Source organism: Schistocerca cancellata, chromosome 8 (assembly GCF_023864275.1).
Source record: "Schistocerca cancellata isolate TAMUIC-IGC-003103 chromosome 8, iqSchCanc2.1, whole genome shotgun sequence".
NCBI lineage: Eukaryota > Metazoa > Arthropoda > Insecta > Orthoptera > Acrididae > Schistocerca > Schistocerca cancellata.
Window position 1 is genome coordinate 38750935 of NC_064633.1, and position 14937 is coordinate 38765871.

A 14937-nucleotide genomic window follows, 5' to 3' on the forward strand; every position below is an offset into this window, starting at 1 on the left:
CCTTGCCACAAGGTTCATATCCCTGCAGAAGACTCAGATGCAAAACCTGCCCAATCCACCCACCCAGCACTTCCTGTTCCTACAGGTGAAGGTTGTAGCCGAAAGCTATATGTAAGTGTCTTTTAAATTGTGCCTCTCTGCAACTTGATGTGTTTTCTTTATGCTAAGTAGCAATTGTCTTTCCCTACATAGTCGATATTCCTGTTTAGATTAGGGAAGGATTGGAAAGGAAATTGTCCATGTTCATTCCAAATGGATCATTTGGCAATTGACATTTGACATATGTGATTAAGGGATACTATGGAAAACTTAAATCTGGATGGATGAATCAAGATTGGAACTCCCATACTCCAAAATGTGTGTCCATTGCATTAAACATTGTGACAACTCACTCAGATATCTGTACAAGGGGCAAACAGTACAATGTTGATCATGAAACGAAGGTGGTTCTGGTATGAGCCATAAACACAAATAATTTGTACTGGCAATATGAGATCCTACGCAAAACTTGTATGATCCACATTTATAAATGGTACTACAATCAATCAGCACTGGGAACAGTGTAACACATATTTCGACTTTCATTATGTCTAGCAGCTTTGATCTAATCAGATATGTTTATTGTTGGCAGGCAGTTTTCCATTGTGACGTTCACTTGTGACTGCAATTTTGCAATGACCAACGTGAGAGAACACTGTTCCTGTGAGAAGTCCTGTTTTAAACTTGGCAAAATAGCCACAGAAACACACAAAATGTTAGTTGAAGTATTCAGTAATGAAGCTTTGGAGGAGCCACAAAAGTATGCTGGTGTAAATGTTTTAAAAATAGGTGGATATCTGTTGATGATGGTAAACATTCAGGATGACCATCCACTGACAATAGTCACGAAAATATCAGTGCTGTTCAGAATGTGTTTGTGAAAGATCTTGGGCAGACCATGACATCTGGTGATGTCCTACAGTGGCTAAGGAGGATGTGAGATGGAAACGTCCAAAGAAGTGGCTCAGGAATGACAAGGTCCTTCATCACAACAATATGAGGCAACTTACATAATCTTCATCGCACAGCAGTTGTTTGGCAATAAACAACACAGTAGTTCTTCCTCATCCATCGTATTCACCCAACTTGGTCCCAAGTGATTTCTTTCTCTTTCTCAAATTGAAAATGAAATTGAAGGGACAAAGATTTGACATGTAAGAGGAGATTCAAGAGCAATCCTAAGTGTTCCACAATTCACTGACTAAAAACAACTTTCAGGATGCCTTCCATTCGCGGCAGAAGCACTGAGATCGGTGTCAGCCTCCAATGGAACTACTTTGAAGGTGACGGTGGTGAATAAAAATCTTGTATGATGTGATTATATTTAGTATTAGATTTGGGGAACTTTTGGGTAGCACCTTGTAACTACAAAACATTCAGTGCCTTCAATTATTTCGGGTGCTTTTAAGCCTTTGTTATGAATTAAATCTGTTATACTTTGATAAAGAGAAGCGTCAGTGCCTACACATTCCTCTCAGATCATGACAACGGTCTCACATGATAAAAACACTCATACATTTAGTTCAGTTTGAAGATGAGCCTGGATACCTCTTCCCCTTTTCAGAGATAATTTACAAAGTAACAGAATCTTCAGTTTGGATGTCATTATATACATAATTCTGCATATAACAAAATTCACATTAAAGGCACATTTGCTTAGGAAATCTCAAATATGTTCAAGACAACTGACTTAAATTCACTAGAATAAACATAAATGCATTATGGTGATTCAACTAACATCCTGCCAGGTTAAATTAAGTGGTGGCCCAGAACTCAAAGTCAGACCCTTGCCTTTTGCAGCCAATGTTCTCACTTACTGAGCTAACCAGATTCAACTCACAACTAGGAAGATATGCAGGAATGTATATGCAAAGAAGAATAGGCGGATCTGAAGCTGTGAGTGCAGTGTTGGCCAAGAAAGTCAAGCTTCCAGATTGAAGTCCTGATCAAGCACAGTTTTAAATTGCCAGAAAGATTCAAGACTGCTGCAGAGTGGAAGATTCATTTTGTGATTTATATACTTTTAAATTATATTCATTATTTATGCATTGTGAACCATACACTATCTGTACTGGAAGTTCAGAGACAGATTTTATTCCCTGTGACATCAGCGGCACATTGAACTAACAACTGTAAGTGACCGATGTGCATTCAACCAATCATTTGTCAAGTGGTGAGTGTTAAGTGATGGACTTGTGGGCAGCATGTGTCAATGTCGTCACACAAATCGCAATGGAGCAACAAGCTGTAATCGATTTCATGTTTTACTTGGTAAAATAACTATGAAGACATCTGAGCCCATGAAATTGCTTACAGCAATAATTGCTCAGTTATGCACAGGTGTTTGAGTGGTTTAAATGTTATACAGAAGGACAGGTGTCACTCAAGGACAATGAGAGGTCAGGATGTCCCACCTCAAATTCATCCAAGAAAAACAAGAAAATTTCTGATTTTCTGAAAACTGACAATAATGTCTCAGGCAAGGCTATCGCTGAAGAGCTGAATACCTCTAATCGAGTGTTCCACATTCTCCAGAATCAAGACATAAAAGTAAAGACAGACATTGATTTAAATCAATGGAGAAAGTTGAAAATTTGTGTTGGACTGGAATCCGAACTCGCGTCTCCTGTTTACTAAGCAGATGCACTGACAAACTGCACCATCTGGACACAGTGGTCATCACATCTGCATGGACTAAACTACCATGCCTCCCATCAGATTCAAATTATCCACAACTACAAATTTAATGCCCCTTGCCCATTATCCTCATATATATCTCTCCACTGCTAGAAGTGGAGAATTTGGATCTGACAGGAGGTGTTAGGCTAGTCCTTGCAGTTGGGGTGACCTTGAGTCCAGATGGTGCAGTGGTCAGTGCGTCTACCTAGTAAGCAGGAGACCTGGGTTCAAATCCCAGTCCAGCACAAATTTTCAACTTTCTCTACTGATTTAAATCAGTAAGAGCTATGAGCACTTTTTCATCTTCGCTACTTTGAAACTTAACTCTTCTAATGAACAAGTGTTCATAACTTTTAAGGTATGCATTTTAGAGCACATGTTTACTGGACTTTTTTCTTCTTGTTTTGGTCCATACTGCCACTTCCCAAAATATGGAAAGCAAAGAGCTTGCAGTAGAAGAGATTTGTTTCACAGTATCAAAGATGAGAAATTGCTTGTAGCTCTTACGGTATGCATTTTTGACCCTATGTTTACTGAGACTTTTTTGCTTCTAGTATCATGTACTTTCAACAGTATACGTTTACGCCATTAATTATGATACACCCTGTATAAGCTGAGATGTACTACTCGTAAATGGATAAGTATATCAACTAGACCTTAAGTTGTTACATGCTCTTGACAAACATGGTGTGTGACTTGCAAAACTATCCTACTAACAACATTTAAATACAACTTTACTTTCACTGTTTTTAGTCTTTTTTGATACATCTTAGATTTTCTGTGGCAGCTCTCTTAACCCTTTGACTTTTGCAGACATACTCTCTCCATTCTGTGCTGGGTGCTGCTTTGTTGTCACTGTTACTGCTCACATAATGCTACAACCTGTGCTGAGGTATGGTGTTCTGGCCACTATCAAATGCTTATTGTCAGATTTCAAGAAAACTATTTGGTGAAAAAATCTAATTTTTGCACATCTTATAGTCCAATATCTTCGCTCACTAAAGCACTGAATTTGTTTTCAATATTCATCACAGTTATTGTGCTGCATCAAACAAAAGAAACCACTGGGTGACATTTTAAAGAAATTGCAGCAGTAAAAACACATTGTGTAGATTTCGCATATGGCTGATTTTAGCAAATACATTGCTGTGTATGAAATGTAGGTAAGAAATAAACATTTTATTTAAAACTAAGAGCACATTTTGTTCTTGAGATATTGGTTCTTTTATCCAGTGGATGGTCACGCATGACGTGCCCAGTTCCATCCTGTTCATCACAAAGCTTGTGGTCATAACAAGTCGTCATATCTCCAGGGTTGCCATTTCCAGACAATATTAGCGCTTTTCCCTGACAAATTTTGAGATCTCACGGGTAAGTAAAGACATAAGCTGACAAAAAAATTAAGGACTTCTGTATTTCTAAACATTTGAGCAAAAATCTTAAGCACTAACATCAACATATTTTGCAATGAACTGTTTTTAGATGGAGAAAGCAAGCCAAATGGTATATATGGTTCATTAAGACCACTGATGTTATTTTATTTCAGTACAATGAAACACATTTGGTGACATAAATATGCATTTTGTTGAAGTCTCAAGACAGATTTAAAATACCTTCACTGAGTTCAGAAATAACCTCAGAAAAAAGAAGGCCTATTGACAGAAGTAAATAAGGCAGGGAAGAATCATGTAAACCAACACAGTAGGTAACTGTAAATAAAATGTTGGTTCTACTATGTTCGTTATTGTTTTTTATTACCCGCTATGTCTATTATTTTACAGGTATTGTGTGGTTTTTCTTTCAAGATATACATGAATACATAGTGTACAAACTGCCAGTGACAATTTTCTTCTTCTTATCATCTGCACTTTCTAAAATATAAACTCGTTTTGAAGTGCCAAAATGTACCAGAATAAATAAAATGTCTATAAAACTCCACACTGTACAGTGTACTTGCAGTGAGGCAGTCACAATTCATTTCATCGTCTGTGACCTGCTGAGGAGCACCGCAGGCCTGAGTCCATGAACATACAAAGAAAATCCACTGAATTATGCACACACAAACAGACCAGACCTGCAGGCATATTGGTGAGACTTTTCAAATTTCCCTGATATTTGCCTAACATATTTGAAATTCCCTGATATTCCCTGATTTCCAGAACTTGTGGCAACCTTGATTTCATAAACGGCTCAAGATACCAAAAAAGAGATTTTCTACAAATGATAGCAGGCCAAGAGGCATGTTATATGATAAATACTCAAAACTTTTTTATTCACCAAGCTATGAAAGTAACTGTTGGTAGCAATGAGACAGTGCATGGAACAGGGTGTGTAAAGGCATTTATGGAAAATCCAGAGGCCACACTTAAACACATCCTCAGCACCTGGAGAGTGGCAGCGTATGACAGTCAACTAGTCCACATCAGTCAAAAGATTAATACTTGCTCAAGATACAATATTAAAAAATTCTTAAATATACACATACCTGTCTCTGAGCTGAATGGTTGAGGACAAATATTGTCATAGAACCAACTATGAACTGAATCAGTGTAACTACACAACAGCCAATTGCAAATGCTGCTGAATCTTCTAATAGAGCTTCTTTTCTCTCTTCCCAACTTGCATTCACTCTGAAATAAATTTTTCAAGCATATATCCTAATATATTATCTTGAATATTACAGAAAAATGTGTAAATTCTCTACATATCCCTTAAATGCTTAAATTTATTACTTTATTTTTGTATTTTGACACAACTGTCATCAAGGAGTGTAAGGTGAATAAAATTTAAAGTGTTTATTTGACACCACAAATGTTTGTCAAGCCTGTCACTAAAAGAATTAAATTTTTAAACGTTAACACACCTAGAAAACTCCATTAATAATTGCAACCACACTTCTTTCAAAAAACCACACTAAGACCAGTAAACTGACACAAAGGCAGTATAAACGGGGCACAAGACATCATGACAGTTTTTGGTTGATCAGTTATTTCACACCTAAATGCAATGTAGATGACAGTTGCAGCAGGATGAGAGAGATTGTATACTCTTGCATTACATCCTACTCTGATGCAATGATCATTTTGCAAACAAAGGTTCACATGTTGTAATTTATGACATGTGGCAAGCCCAAAACTATAACACAGCACACAATTGTACTGTGTTCTGCTAATGAAATCTTACAAAGACAATGCACTCCCATTTGGGGCTAACACATGGTTTGTAATTACATTTGAAAATGATGACTCAGAGCATCAAAACTAGTTATGTAACCTTCTAAAAATTTTATCAATTTAGTGACTGTGTCTTGACAACAATTTGTGGTGTTAAACAAAAACACTTTAGATTTTATTTTCTTCAGTTCCCACTAATAGTTCCAATACTGTATTTCTAGAAGTTTCTTCACAAATTCAAATGATAGATATCTTGAAAAAATACTCTCACTGTAAATAATAAATATATGTACCAGTAAAATGACAGTAAAAGATAAGGATAAAAAAGGTGTGCAGGGCACAATTTAATACTGTTTATTGTAATGTTAAAAACTGAAAAATAAGTTCTCCAAACACAAATTTATATTATTTAGTATTTCCCTTTCTAACTTTATCAATCATGAACTGAAAGCATTGTAAAAACCTAGTGCACGTACTTTTCAAGAACATTTCATATTACTTTTAAGGTGCCTTATAAACTGGCTTCTTGGACAGGAAGGGGTCTAATTATCAAAAGGTAAAGACGCCGTATCTGTCTAACTGATGTCCCTTGTTTAATTTCACAAGAATGATGAAATCATAGCCATGAACAGTATTGATTCCATAATAATGAAATTACATTCAGAGCATTCCAATAGTAAGAAAGACACAACATTACAGTCATACAGAGCAAGAGTGTTATGAAAACCATTTGGCAATCAAAGTTACCACTGCTAAAGGTTCTGTGGCCAAATAGGCACAAACTGCGCTGATTTCAGATAAAAAAGTTTGAGCTGAAAGTCACTTATTCATATTAACAAGTGAGCATTACATTAACAGCTTTATGAGTTTAGTGACTGCCACACAAGAACAATTCCACATAATATATGCAATTTTACAGCCCAATGTCACATATTTATTTCACTATAGTCATTACATATAAAGACGAACTGTCTGAACAAGGAAGACAGTTAGTCACACTGGATGTTGTCTGCATTTATTTAAATCATAATGGTAACACTCAAGCAGTTATGTATAGTAGTATGGTTGGTAAGAGAAATTCAAGGATGAAACTTCCTGGCAGATTAAATCTGTGTGCTGGACTGGGACTTGCACTTCACCTTTCGCGGATAAGTGCTCTACCACCAGAGCTACCCAAGCACGACTCACGCCCCGTCCTCACAGCTTTACTTCTGCCAGTACTCATCTCCTACTTTCCAAACTTCACAGAAGATCTCCTGCAAACCTTGCAGAACTAGCACTCCTGGAAGAAAGGATATTGTGGAGATATGGCTTAGCCACAGCCTGGGGGATGTTTCCAGAATGAGATTTTCACTCTGCAGCAGAGTGTGCGCTGATATGAAACTTCCTGGCAAATTAAAACTGTGTGCCAGACCGAGACACGAACTCAGAACCTTTGCCTTTCGCGGGCATGTGCTCTACTAACTGAGCTACCTAAGCATGACTCCCGCCCCATCCTCACAGCTTTACTTCCGCCAGTACCTTGTCTCCTACTTTCCAAACTTCACAGAAGCTCTCCTGCGAACCTTGCAGGACTAAAGTTGTGAGGACGGGGCGTGAGTTGTGCTTGGGTAGCTCAGTTGGTAGAACACTTGCCCGTGAAAGGCAAAGGTCCCAAGTTCGAGTCTCGATCCGGTACACAGTTTTAATCTGCCATGAAGTTTCATATCAGCACACACTTCGCTGCAGAGTGAAAATCTCATGCTGAAATTCAAGGATGTTTCCTGCAGAGAGTCATGGGTGTCAAATGATTTGGATATGAGAGGGGAGTTTGGAATATGTATAGTTCACAAAAATAATACGGTTATGAAAAGGATAGATTGTTGCTTACCATAAAGATGACACCTGAGTTCCAACACCTACATACACATTCCACAAACCACTGTACCACGGCAAAGGGCACACTATACCACTGCTAGTCATTTCCTTTCTTGTTCCATTTGAAAATAGAGTAAGGGAAAAACTACTGTCTATATGCCTCCCTCTGTATGAGCCCTAATATCTCATATCGTATCTTCGAACTGTTATGTTGGCAGCAGTATAATTGTTCTGCAGTCAGCTTCAAATGCAGATTCTCTAAATTTTCTTAATAGTGTTCCTCAAAACAAATGTTGCCTTCCCTCCATGGATTCTAATTTGAGTTCCTGAAGCATCTCCATAACACCTGCATGCTGTTCGTACCTATCAGTAACAAACCTAGCAGCTGCCTCTGAATTACTTCAATGTCTTCTTTTAATCCAACTAGGTATGAATCCCAAACACTCGAGCAGTACTCAAGAATAGTTTGCACTAGCATCCTATATGTGGTCTCATTTACAGATGAACCACTTTCCCAAAATTCTCCCGATTAATCAAAGTCGACTATTTGCCTTCCCTAACACAATACTCACAAGCTTGTTCCATTTTCCACCACTTTACAATGTGCAGTTTTAAACAACATGACTGTCAAGCAGGATACTATTATGCTGTATACGAACATGCCAGGTTTGTTTTTTCCATTCATCTGCATTAACTCACATTTTTCTACATTTAGAGCTAGTTGTCATTCATTACGCCAACTAGAAATTTTGTCTATGTCACCTAGTATACTCCTACAGTCAGTCAACTTTGACACCTTTCCATACACCACAGCATTATCAGTAAAGACCCGCAGATTGCTACCTGTCCTGTCCACCAGATCGTTTATGTATATAGAAAATAACACTGGTCCTATCATGCTTCCCTGGGGCATTCTTGATAATACTCTTGCCTTTGCTGAATACTCGCCTTCAAGGACAACGTACTGGGTTCCATTACTGAAGAAGTCTTCGAGACACTCACATATCTGGGAACCTATTCCATATGCTTTTAGATTCATCTGTTGTGGGGTACTGTTTAAATGCTTTTTGGAGATCAAGGAATACTGAACCTGTCTGTTACTTTTCATACATAGTTCACAGTATATCATGTGAGAAAAGGGCAGCCTGAGTTTTGCACAAGAAATGCTTTCTCTAAACTGTGCTGATTCATGGACATAAGCTTCTCAGTCTCATGTTAGGGATACGAGTCTGCCATTTTGCGGCTCCGTTCTTTCACCCTTGTTATATACAGGTATCAACTGGCTTTTTCCCAGTCACTTGAGACTTTGCTCTGGGTGAGTGATTTGTGATAAATGGCATGATAAGTAAGGGGCCAATGCACAGAGTTGTAAAACCAAATTGTGATTCCATCTGGACCTGGCAACTTTTCTTTCCCAGTCTCTTTCAGTTGGTTCGCTACGCCAAGAATGCTTTATTACTATGCTGTCCATACAGGAGACTGTTTGATGGTCAAACAATGGTATGTTTGTATGAGTCTCCTGCATGAATGATTTCTGAAATGCAAAATTTAAAACTTTGGCTTTCGTTTTGTTACCATCAGCTCCTACAGAAATGTGTTCAACAAATGACTGGATGTGCGCCTTAAGACTTGCTTAGCGATTTTACACAGGACTAGAATTTTCTCAGGTTCTTGCTTCTTTCTGCTAAACTTTGCCAGTCGTCATTTTGAAGTGAGGGTGCAACAGCCGCTGCTTTTGTTATTAAATCTCAGTGGCTCCTTTTCACCCCTAATCCATTCACTAGGCACATATGTTCTCCTGATCACAATTTACACTCTGTTTAAACTTATCCCATAATTTCTCTATGTCCGACTTACTGGAACTGAATGATGTCAGTTTGCTGTCTAAGTGAAATGCAAACCACACTTTCCTATCCTTCTTGACAGATATATTAACTTTCATAATCATATTTTCTATAATGACATCATTATTACTAATCCTCGTCTCTATACTGATACTGTTGATAAGGCCTGGTCTGTTTGTAGCTACAAGGTCTAAGACATTTCCATTGCATGTAGGCTGCTCAAGATAGTTTTCAGAAGACATGTTCAAAAGTACTTCACAAAACTAACTGTCTGAAACCCCCCCCCCCCCCCCCACCATGAATCCACAGACATCCCAGTCTACACTCCACAGACTGAAGTCACCTCCAATTAGTATTTCATGACCTGGGTATTTACACGTCACTGAGTGTAGTATTTCCTTGAATGATTCTAGAACTGTCACAGTGGAATCAGAGGGCCGGTAAAAACATTCAACAAATAACTTGGTTTCTGTTAGACCTGTTATACATAACCATCTGGTCACTGTTAAAGTCACTTCACTGTCACAATCAACTTCGACCTCAACAGACAAAGTATTTTTGTCAACGTTTCCCCTCCAATGGAGTCTAATCTGACTGTCCCATATATGCTCCATCACTCACTGAATATCTCAGACCATTATACTTAAGGTTTCAGACAGCTCTTGATCCCAAGAATAATTTGAAAGTGAACTTCCCTGGATAGCAGTAAATTCAGGAGCTTTGTTACAAATACTTCAACAATTTATTGATAAAACTTTGACAGTCAAAAAGTCTCTGCTATGAATGCGGTCTGACTTCACTTTCTGCATATCAACTGGTAAGTATTCATGTCTGTACGTCAAACTACCGCAGCCTTCACACTTCCACCAGTCACCTATATGAATTGAGGAGAGCCTCACAAACCACGTGACAGGTCTCGATGGTGCCAGCGTGAGCCACAATTTGCACCCTGCACTCTCGGCAGCCACAGGCAAGGCTGCCTCCACATCTTGGATGAGCACTTCAGTACACATACTGAGTGCACATCTACTTTCTTTCCAGCCCTAAACACTATCTTCCTCAGAGGCTCCATGATGCACCTAGCATTGGAACTCCTGATAACTAGCAAATGCCTGTCCACACATGTCTGCTCAGACCCTGCTGAAGGAACGGCCACCTGTTTACTCACAGGGCAAATATGTCAGGCCAAATGGTCAGCCTCGACATTAGTCCTCTGCCTCAAGTGACGTAAGACAATTACCAATCACCACCTCACCCTGCTGTGATGGTGGATCCGCCGTGTTGATTACACTAGGATGTGCCTCAACAGCAGAGCCCTTGGACGAAACAAATGATACCTGAGGTGTCCCATGCAACATGCAAGATTCCCTGGTGCGTCCACACATCTAGGCAACAGCCTGAAGGTTACTGACCATAACGAAAAGCACATTCAGCTGTCTGCATACTGTGGCCAGCTCCTCCTGCATCTTCACACAGCAAGCAAACATCCTACCCATGCTAGCAAGACTAACTGAAGAAGTAAACTACAGAAGCGGACAGGAATCTAGATACTCAACTTGCTATCCTTCTTATGTGTCATCAATGAACACTGATGCCTTAATGAAAGTGCAGTTGATTGTTCAGAAGAAATGAAAACAGTGCTATGGGCTGCCTGAATTTACACTTACAGTTAAAAACTTGAGTCTGAACCTCTTAAACGAAATTTAAGAAATATGCTGCTAGTTAAACACATTTGATGCATTTACTCCCTTTTGAAGCCTTTCAGTTGCATTCTGGCTGAATACAGGGGTCACGTGTGTGAGGTGTGATTGCTTGAGTGAATGTGTGTGTTTTTTCTTTCTTTTCTGAAGAAGGTTTTGACCAGAAGTTCATAAGTTACAGTCCTTTTATTGTACCTGTCTGCAGCTCTATGTGTCATCTTGTCAGTGAGTAGCAGTATATCCTTTTCATAATATTATGATATTCCAACCTCGACTTCCACTGTTTAAAAATAAGGTGAATGATGTGTACTTCCAGGAATTCTTATGTCTTTAATCCTTCATATTTTGTTGCAGTGGAAGCTGAGCTCAGACAGTAACCAATGGTTCAACAGAATGTGAAAAGTGATAGTCTCAGATTTTGACATAACTTATCACATTTGCTCCTATTATGAATCTAATTAAGGAACCAAAATATTTCTGCTTTGTTTCAAACTGTTGAGATTTATAACCTGTTAAAGTTTTTGGAATTTAACAGATTTTGGTTGTTGGGCAAACAAAATACAGTTTTTTCAAGTATACAAAATAATTTATTCCTTCCTTATTTACCAAAGAACACTGATAAAAATTTTGTTTGTGTATGCATCAATATGTAAAAGAGAAATGTGAATTAAAACATCATGAAACTTCACATGACCAGGAAAAAATCTCTAATTGCAGTTTTCAGTTTTTTTAAAAAACCAAATACAGAGACCGATGCTAAGAGCACTATCATTGACAGGGAAAAGGAGAATCAAATAACTCTCTTTATTATACTTGTTCTAGAAGATATAACCTACTCCTTCAAATGAGAATCTAAAGGCATGAAATTTATTTATGTAATGCTTTGAACTGATTGTGTATTGCTTCTTTCTGCATGAGTTTTGGAATCAATAATGTTGTCGTCACAGTCATCAGGGGAAAGTGCACGTTACATCATGAAGTGAGCTTTGGAGAGAACAGAGTTGACAGTTCAGTTACTCTTTGGTTTATATAAATTTCCTTGTTTTTTTAGCAGTAATGCTTTTGAAATTTCTTGGTTTAAGGCTATTAAAAATTGTTACTTATGCAGTATAGATGGTGTGTGTCATTTTCTTAAATATTAAGGAACTACAACCACTATAAAGTGGTGACCTGACAAGCAAGTAAAAACAGTAAAATGGACATGCTGAATCAAATGGTATCATTGAGTTGAGACATGACTAGAAGACAGGGGAGAAAGTAATTGACAGTCTTCCAGGACAAAATGCAGAGACAAATCACAGACCTCCAATTGGTGATGTCAGAGCAAGGAAGTCCAATGACCAGTCCACAACCACCAGCTAAGACCAGATGTGCTGTTACTGGAAAATCACAGATGAAGGTATGGACATTGCGTTTTCTGCCAGACAAACCAGCATTTGGATTTGCAATGCTGAAGCTGGTGTTTGAACAGAATGTAGTAACTGATGAATGCACGCAATTCACAATAGCGGTGAATGCATTAGATGCCAGGGCAGCTGCTATTGTTGCAAACATCATATTTAAGCCAAGAGAAGAGCAACAATACGCATCTTTGAAGAAGTTATTAAGTGATCGCACATTTAAACCATCTAATCACCGCATTCAAGTTTTGCATAACAAGAAAATGGAGGACAGGACTCCCTCTTAATATTGGCAGCACTTGTGTGGCATTGTTGGGAGCAAAGAATTACCAGACGGGATGTTGTTGCATGTATAATTAGTGCAACTACTTGAAGGCAGTCAAAACAACAGTGTTCATATGCAAAACAATGATGTTACTGAACTGATAGCATCAGTGGAGAAATTTTATGCAACATTAAATACCTCACATACAATGAGTGTTGTACTGGTTGCTGATGAGTTCGAAACACAAGAGGTGACAGCTATCCGGAGAGGGTAACAGTCAAATGTAAATAAGCAGCTGAACAAACTGTAGAATGAGACAACATGCTACAGAGACAGTATCCAATTTGATAGAGGGCAAGAGCAGCTCACTCAGACGGTACATAAGGAACAACAGCGGGATGAACCAGTGTAGTTTTCAACAGCACGACTGCTGGTATCACTGGCGATTAGGCGATGGGGCTGTGAGATGCACAGCACTGTACACCTACCCAAATGGCACCAGCAGACAGCAGTAGGTGTGGGGGACCATGAGACAGCAATAGCACCTGCAGCAGAGAGGCGATCATGGAAGGAGCTCAACATGGTGAGTAACGTATCTCACTTACCTGCCCCATCCCATAGGTTGTACAGAGACATGAGGTTCGAGCATTACTATCTCCAACACTCTGGGTCGGATGATAGTGTACTGCTAGTGGAAAGCAGCACAGTAACAGTCAGGTCCCCTCAAGTAGGCCTTACACCAGCAAATAAGTTATTGACAGCCATGAGTGAGAAGTGTATGATAAAAATAAGTTTGGGCTTCCTGCAGAGCTGTGATTGGACTTTTTCTTTTACAGCAGTGTCAGATGCCATACTAGGTGCTGATTTTTTTTTACCACACAGGAATGGAGGTCAACATTAGTACCGCACAGGTTTGCAAAGGCAGTGACATGGTCATGGGAATATCAGGATGATACAGGATGTGAACCAAGTAAGTAAATTTGTTTCATCGAGGTGGAGCAGCTACAAAGTGTCACCTGTACTAAAAGTAGTACTCAGAATGGTGCACAACATTCAAAAGAAAACAGGTCAACCAGTTTCACAGTATCCACAGAGGCTAGTTCCCGTGGGGGAACGCGGGCGGAGCTGGTTATGATGGCGGCGCTCCAACCCTTTCGACGTCTGCACCAACGTCACACACCGCCCATGGCTGCGACGACCTTGGTGGGCATCCAACCCGTCTTGCTCCCATACATGCGGGCCTACACGGCCACACTGGAGGTGAGTGCTGAGAGGGCCGGGAGTAGGACGGCATCAGGAAATGGAGCAGGGTCCGCAGCTGTCGCCCATGGAGGAGCTCCGCCAGACTGCAGCCGTCAATTGGCGTGGTGCAATAGGTGCTCAAAAACAAGGTAAGGGCCAAAGTGGTTGGAGAGGTGTCACCCGTCTTCATCAACTGTTGTTTAAATATGCGGACAAGCCTCTCCACCATCCCATTTGAGGAAGGGTGGAAAGGCGGGCTATGGATATGTTTGATACCGTTGGCCTGACAGAAGTCGTGGAAGGAGGATGCTGTGAATTGGGGGCCATTATCAGAGACCAATGTGTGAGGCAGGCCCTCTATGGCAAGAACCTGGGTCAGGGCCACGAGTAGTGTGGCCTCCGGGGTGGTGGACGCCATGCGGACGACATATGGGTATTTGGAGAAGGCATCAATGATAAGTAACCACATGGACCCCAACAATGGGCCCACAAAATTGAGATGGATGTGATCCCAGGGCCAGCGAGGCACAGGCCAGGGTGCAAATGACTGAAGGGGGCTTGCCTGGTGATGCGCACACACAGTGCACCCGCAGACCAGGCAGTCAATATCGCAACCGATGTAGAGCCAATACGTGTCCGGCGAGCCAAAACTTTCATGCGGGACATATCCCAGTGCCCACAGTGTAACAAACTGAGCACTTGATGCTGCAAATCCAGAGGGTTGACCACCCGATGGGC

General features: G+C 39.9%; 1 protein-coding gene across 1 annotated transcript in view; it reads right to left on the reverse strand.

Annotated features, from left to right (window-relative positions):
• LOC126094634 (multidrug resistance protein homolog 49-like) overlaps window positions 1-14937 on the reverse strand; it is a 437775-nt gene that overhangs the window by 283220 nt on the left and 139618 nt on the right. The window contains exon 5 of the mRNA XM_049909121.1: window positions 5204-5348. Coding sequence (XP_049765078.1) covers window positions 5204-5348 — 145 coding nt within the window. The remainder of the gene's footprint in view (window positions 1-5203; window positions 5349-14937) is intronic.